At 37.8% G+C, this 7682-nt stretch overlaps 1 protein-coding gene across 1 annotated transcript in view; it reads left to right on the top strand.

Annotated features, from left to right (window-relative positions):
* Positions 1 to 71: 71 nt before the first annotated feature.
* LOC117291738 (carboxy-terminal domain RNA polymerase II polypeptide A small phosphatase 1-like) overlaps positions 72 to 7682 on the top strand; it is a 40363-nt gene continuing 32752 nt past the window's right edge. Inside the window, exon 1 of the mRNA XM_033773610.1 lies at positions 72 to 544. Within this exon, the coding sequence (XP_033629501.1) occupies positions 469 to 544 (76 nt within the window). The 5' untranslated portion in view covers positions 72 to 468. The remainder of the gene's footprint in view (positions 545 to 7682) is intronic.

Genomic DNA, 7682 nt, shown 5'->3' with positions numbered 1-7682 from the left:
CGCGAACCGTTCCATCCAGTTAAACAACAACCTTTGTCGAGTGAGGGCGTCTTTCAAATCAGGTTTTCGAGGTCAACATTTTTATCACAGCAAAATGTCAATGTGCGAGATTGGTGGTTTCTAGTAGCCCCAAGTTTTGTTTTGGCGCTAAAAAATAGCTTTACACATTTCTTCCGATTCGTTACCCGATAACAACTAAATTTACACTAGGAATTATGTTTACTGCAGATGATATGAAATAATGCTCTTAATATTGTATGTGCAAGGCTTTTGCCCCTAGAAAAGAACACATACACGGTTTATTTACATCCGGCGAAGGACATTAGAAACCGTCGATATAAAATCAGTAGTATCTTTCATGGGTAGGTTGACCTGAGCATCCATCTTGGAAGTTTATTCCTTGTTTTCTCTTCAATTTCGTTGGAATTTTATGTGTCTTGGAGGGGCAGTGAAGCCACGGCAACCTAGATGGACAATACGTCCATTATTACTCAAGTCAATCGGGATGAGGAGCCCTTGAATACCTTCCCTACTGCAGATTCGGGTGAGTTTTTGTGATGTTTCCAAAAATCGGAAGATCGTGTCCGTGTGTGGTTCACATAAATTGTTTTCGAATTTTGATAGTTCGTCCCTCGCTGAAATTGTTTTTTTAGACAACACACGGTGATTGTTAATGACCCACTTATTGAGTAGTCTAGTAATTCATTGTTTAGGCTAGTACCAGTCAGTGTATCTTTTCGAGGTTTAGGCAGGACATATGTGTATGAAATGAAAAGATTGAGTAGGCCTACATTCATGGATGTTCATGTTTGTTGTCTGTCAGACAGCCATGCCTCAATCCAAGCAGCAGTTGAATCACCTATCCCATGTGATCGTAGTTTCGTCAGTAACCTCTGGTGTGGAACTCGGTCGAAGGCTTTACTGATGGTCGTTTTATTTTCCGATGGTCAATCAACACTCATGATTGTAGGTTCTATATACATCCATGGTTTTATGGAGCTTGGTTAATAGGATAGTTATATTAAAGTTAATTCTGTCTTCAACTTTAATAATTGACTTTGATTATGTGGAGAAATGGTGTTATTTTAAGCCAAAGTATAGACTTTTGGTGTGGTTCCATCCCATGTATTGTAAACTGGTTCTTCCTACGTACAACGAATCCTATTCCTAGACCTTACAACATTGTACGATACGAGTGATAAGACACAACACATTGGTGCCCATCGGTAGGCACTTGGCCTAGTGTCTTTTATTTGATTTATTACAGCCTGCTTATTAATTTAGCATGGTTAGTATTTAGTTGCGATAAGGGAAAGTAATCCTCCGGGAGGAGGGTTACATTATCGCAACTAGTTTAGTATGGACTACGCGGTTGCAAAAGTTGATGTAATTATTGCTAAAAACAATTTCTTTTGGCAGGTTTGATAAATTTGTTTCTTTCATTCAGGAACAGAAGTTGGTTTCAGTCCAAAGCAGGCCTAGGGCTGTACAAAGAAACTATGAACTCTTACGCCGTTACTGCATGCGCCCCCTCCCTTTATTTATGGAGGGCACACGTGTAGTAACCGGGTGGAAGTTCTTACAGCCACAGGCTTACTTTGATCATGATGACACTCATGACCAGTGTTGCAGCCATGGTGGGCGGTGCCGCCGGGCAGGCCTCCCCAAAACTACAAATTTCAGTCAGCACTTTGAGCAAAATATACTATGCTGCCCAGCACAGATATCTCACAGATTGCACTTTGAATAGCAATGATGGCCCCATATCTAAACATGAATAATTTTGTTAAACCGCTCGCCCATGGTGGACTAAATTGGATTTAGAAAGCCCACCACTAAAACTGGTCTCCAGTTACAACATTGGCTGCTCATCATGACAGTGCTTACATGTATGTGGGCACTCAGGTGGTCAAGTGATCTGTTGCACGCATTGATGACCCGGCTGACTGTTCTTTTACACCGGCCGCGCATGAGTGTTTTGCATCCAATGGCGAGCTATTTTCTACGAGGACACCACAAATCTTCAAACATATGGCGCCTGTCAATTGACAAGTTCTTCGAATGTGTTCCCTTTTTTGTTTCTATCCTGGTGACTCGGAATTGTATGTACTAAACACTTTTCTTAATCTTCTAGGAATGTAATACATTATTTTAAATTCCCTTAAAATATGTTGCACTATAAGTTATTAGGTGAGGTTGGGTGTGATATGGACTTTATCTAGTCGAGGAGTCTGTATCAGGCGACGGTGCTATGTTCGAATGTTTCACTGTTCAAAACTGCAGCATCAAGTCTGTAAGTTTACTTCAAAAAAGAAATCATTTATAGTTCAGTACAATAAGTTTAAATTCAGTTTTTGAAAGTGGGGTCATACTTCCCCCCTAAATGTCTATTCCTAGAGATGGGAATGGTAGCAAGCATCCTGCAAAATTATTTTGTCTGAGGTGCTCCCTGTAATTAGTTTTTTATAGAAATCATTAAAAGTATGTCACAAGTTTGAATCTCCAAAGATCGTCTGTAGGTGACTTTTTGACGTTCCATGTTGTATGCTGCCTCAATATGGCCGGACATGCTGCTCTCCGCTAAACATGGATTGATTTGACGTTCTTGATGAAAACGTGACAGTATTTTGAGTTGTTTTCTCAACAAGTAGACACTTTCTACAACTGAATCGTTCACAGACCTTTATTGTGTACATACATAAGCTTGGGGGATATCACGATATTATCCAATATCGCGATGTTAATTTGGACACGATTTCGATATCGGATGGATTTGGTTTTAATCAAAATATCGATATATCGCGATATATCGCGATAACCGCGATATATCGATATGTTGATTAAATTTCGCGATGTATTTGCTAGCTGAGACATCTTGCACCCCATTGGTTTGGAGTAAAACCAGAAGAATAGGTCATTAGAACACCTCTCTTATGCTAGGACTGTCTCTTCTACAACTTTCACTTGGAGTTTTAAGACTGATGATGTCAAATTTCATTAATCGCGATTATATCGAATATCGCGATATATTGTCGGCGATATATCGTGAATAAAATAAATCGATATCGCCCAAGCTTATACATAACATTGTATGTATTTCTTGAGAACTTTACTGCCAATAAATCAACATTACATGACAAAAAACTACACCATGACATGACATCACCTTTAAGCACAAGTGGAGCATTAAAACTAGTGTACCATATTACCATATAACTGTCAGTGTTACATTGTCTCTGCTCTTGTGGTTTTGTTGTGTTGATTGTTTTTAACAACAGAGAAACATAACACCTTTATTGTTGACCTGGTTAAGGCCACATCAATCACCAGGCACCTCACCACATCAGTAGCCTATAGTTTTCCTGATGGTTGTTTTTTTGGCCATGCAATAGTATAATTTTGTTTGTGGTATTTTTGAATGTTACTGTTATAAATTACTTAATCCTAGTAGGACCACTGTCAAGTGTTCCTTCTTTTGGGTTAAAAAACTACAAAAATGTTAAACCTTTATTTTAAAACAAAGATTGAGTGAGCACATTCAAAATAAATTACCTAATTAAACAATTTGTTTATAAAGACTTTAACACTTGCTTCTGAAAAGCACAAGTACTATGAAAGATTTTTTGAAAAATAATTAAACATACGTGTAAAGCCCTATAAGTAGACAGTTGAAAGTAAGGTTACTTAAAAGTACTACAAATAATTAAATAACACCTGTGATAACAATTTGTATTGTTAAAATCAAATTAAATAACACATTCCAGGATGTTTGTTTTATGCGTTCAACTTTTGATGCATTTTCACCTGTGTCAGTTTATGAACAACACTTCCTGTCTGATTGAGACAAACTCTTCAGAGGTTTGCTCGTCCAATTCATTAAGAATGTACTATTCAAAGTATGGCTGCATGAAATGATACCCAAGTTGAAATACAATTTCTGTTATTTTTTACTCTCCAATTTGTCAGTTAATTTTAAGCAGGGTGGTTCTTAGTGTGAGAAGAAACAACAAACAAACAACAATGCAATCAAACTAAACTGAAAATTAATTTAGAGTTTTACAAATAATAATCTGGGCTGGGTAGAAAAATGCTTGCACATAATGTGGGTATATGAGAAATACCACTACATGCAATCTTCCAATATGGAGTACGACAAACAAGTTTATTTTATTCATAAGCTTCTTAACCAGATTTTGTAGGAAATAACAAAGCAGGAACAGAAAACCACAGAAGTACATGTAAAATACATGTACTCCACCACATATTGACAGCGTTAGGCCTGGGTGACTTTCTGTCCCACAAAATGTAGACCAGGCTGTAATAAAGCTCAATGGTATTGTGTATTTTCCAGCAATGCTGTAATTGTTGTTGTCAATAGTTTTAGTGAGACATTTCTATTCAGAAAGTTGTTGGGGGAAGAGCTTTGATCGGGAGGAGAAGACTTTTTTTGGGCGATGGTTTGGGTTTGATGTTTTTGGGGCGCCAAGAAGAGGCCCTGGGGCGCCAAGAAGAGGCCCTTGGGGAAATTTAGTAGAAGGAGTGGCTTTATTAAAGGTAGGTTCAACATGTGCTAATGACCCCGTAAAAACAAATTGTTTAATTTCTGAACTAAAAGCTTTGAAAATATGATAGTGGTAGAGGATAACAACCATCCTGAGAAATTATTTTGTCTGAAATGCCCCATTGATTGCCCCTTTGATAAAACTTTTGAATCTGAAACGATTCATTCATGAATCGTTTGTTTCTCAGATTTCTGTGTAAAATGCTGTGTACAGAGTCACCTTGCTATACATGGATGATTCAACATTTAATAAAAATATTGTGACATTTTTTTTTTTTCGTAGCAAGTTGGCAAAGTATTCAACTGGAACTTTCACATGTGACTTTTATTATGTTTCTTCACAATTTTGCCTATAAATATTAAATAAGCATTACGTTGACAAACAACTTACGGTGACCCTGTTCATGGCAATGTACCTTTAAAAGGAAAAGGTTCCTCGGTCAGTTGTGTCCAACTCAGAAGTTTCATTTTTTTGTGTGTTAAAGGCAGTGGACACTATTGGTAAATACTCAAAATAATTATTAGCATAAAACCTTACTTGGTAGCGAGTAATGGGGAGAGGTTGTAGTATAAAACATTGTGAGAAACGGCTGCCTCTGAAGTGGAGTAGTTTTTCGAAGTAATTTTCCACGAATTTGATTTCGAGACCTCAAGTTTAGATTTGAGGTCTCGAAATCAACTATCTAAACGCACACAACTTCGTGTGACAAGGGTGTTTTTGTCTTGCATAGTTATCTCGCAACTCTGATGACCAATTGAGCTCAATTTTTCACAGGTTTGTTATTTTATGCATTTGTTGAGAATGAGATACACCAAGTGAGAAGACTGGTCTTTGACAATTACCAATAGTGTCCACTGTCTTTAAAGCTAAAATAATTTTGCTCAAGTGTAAATCTTCCAGTATAGTTCGTTGAACTGAATGAATTTTCCAGTGATTGATGACATTGGGGACCACACACACAAAAAGTATCAACTGTGGCCGCAGCTGTGGCTTGCTGGCACAGTGGGTAAACAAGAATTAAAGGGGCTATGTCGTCATGGTCAAAGCATTCCTATGGCTGTACATGTAAATATTAACTCTCATCCAGTTACTGCACACGCGCACACCTCACTCGGTATCATCTATGAGGGATCATGTGATTTCTACATTTTTAACCAAAAATCAATTTTTTTACCACCACCCCCCCCCCCCCCAAAATAAGAAAATAATTATTATTTATTTATTTATATATTTTTATAAATAAGATCCAATTTATAATAAAATGAAGATAAAACTATATGGAGCACCCCAGATTGCAGAGTAGGGCTTTCAAACCAAAGATAAATGTATGTTGAGCGGGCTTCGCTCTCGGAAGGTTGCGCGCTCGCAAGCTGTCATGCTTTGCGCTCGCAAGCGTTCACGCTTTGTGCTCATAGTCAACAGCCTATCACATCCCTGATCTACGGAGAGCCCGCGCGCTGTTATTTTATTGTTATTTTACGTTATACAGCCACAGGCCTGCTTTAATCATGACAAGACAGCCCCTTTAAAGGTATAGAGCGTGGCTTATGCAATTCTGTGAATGCATCATTCCAAGCCTATTCAAAATATACAGAAAAGGCATTTGTTGGAGAGATCTTCTGATCAAGGATTGTGCCCATTGTTTTTTCTTGGTATACATGTAGCAGTTGTGTGAACAATTGGGTGAAGGAAGGATTGTTATCAGGATGCTTTAATGATGCTCCACAGATTACTGTAGTTTTCAGTGGAAATTATATCCACCTTTTAAAAATACATAATATCAACACATAGAACAAGATATTTTTGGGTCTCACCAATAGGACTGGGCGAATTATTTGAATATCCGGTTAATGGTGAATAGGTTTTCCTATCCGTAACCGCGAATGCCTTTTTTTTCTTAACTGGATATCCGCATAGCGCGCGAATAGCTGTTTATAAACCGGATAGTTCTGTAATTACAACCAAGTAACTGGATATTCTTTTAATATCTGAATATCTGCGGACGTCGGGCGACAACTGATAGGAATGTTTTGTCTGAATCCTTATGAAACTTCTATTAGGACAGCATAAAACAGCATAAATTAAGTATTTAACTATGCTCACCTCCGTGAAGAGTTAAAACAATGACATTTCTGACGTAATTTGTTCAAAGATTACGAAAGTTTTCCTTCACGTAGAGTCAATCACGATCAAAAGAAAAAGCAAATCGCCATCTTTAAATTAGATCCGGTTATTTTTATGAATGAACCGAGTGACACTGTCTAAAACTAGTATAAATCCGCCCGTAAGATCTCATTCACAAACGAACAGCGCCCTCTATAAAAAATATTCGAAGATCCGGTTAATTTCGGATAGTTGGGCAGCGGTATCCGAATATCAAAATTTCACTATTCGCCCAGCACTACTCACCAAGCGTTTGGCTTAGCTAAGGCCTGGTTCAGTGCATATAAAGTAAGCCTGGCATTTAGGGGTATTTTTGTAAGCCGTGTATAACCGTCCATTTCAGAAACAATTTAGAGTTTCAAAATAAATTTATATTGCAAGACCTTGATAAAAAACCATTGCTTCTTCATTACAGCATTTTGACTTTGAGCGATCACTCCATGAAAAAAACATAGCAAGCATAACAAAATCAAGAGGTAAACAAATGTTGCATTAAATACTGTAAAATTATGTTGTCTGCGCTTCATGGCCTTTATAGTGACTTTTTCTAGGATTATCCGAACCATACAAATGTAACTATGTAGGCCTAATCGGATGATCAGGCGTTTAACTGTGTAGCCGGCACAGGCCTTATTAATATGCAAATCAATACAAAATATGCAGAGCACATCTCAACGAGGGATTCGCATAGATTCTAATGTGTTTAACTTCCGAGTCTGACAAATACAGAATAATTGTCCAAAATACAGAATTTTTGTTTGATGTCAACAACTTGCTGGACAGTTTTCACCATACGTAGTACCATAGGGAACCATGGAACTGTTGTACTGGTTGAACACAATTACATAACAGCCTTGGCTGGTTGCCTTGGCATGGCTGGGCAGGGGTACTTGATTATTGTTGTGTTCACATACCTGTTGAGTGGTAGGCCTATAATGTGTACAATTCCTGTGGTTT

This window comes from Asterias rubens, chromosome 6 (genome assembly GCF_902459465.1).
Source record: "Asterias rubens chromosome 6, eAstRub1.3, whole genome shotgun sequence".
Taxonomy (NCBI): domain Eukaryota; kingdom Metazoa; phylum Echinodermata; class Asteroidea; order Forcipulatida; family Asteriidae; genus Asterias; species Asterias rubens.
Note: the sequence above shows the minus strand (reverse complement) of the source record. Positions and strands in the feature narration are given on the sequence as shown.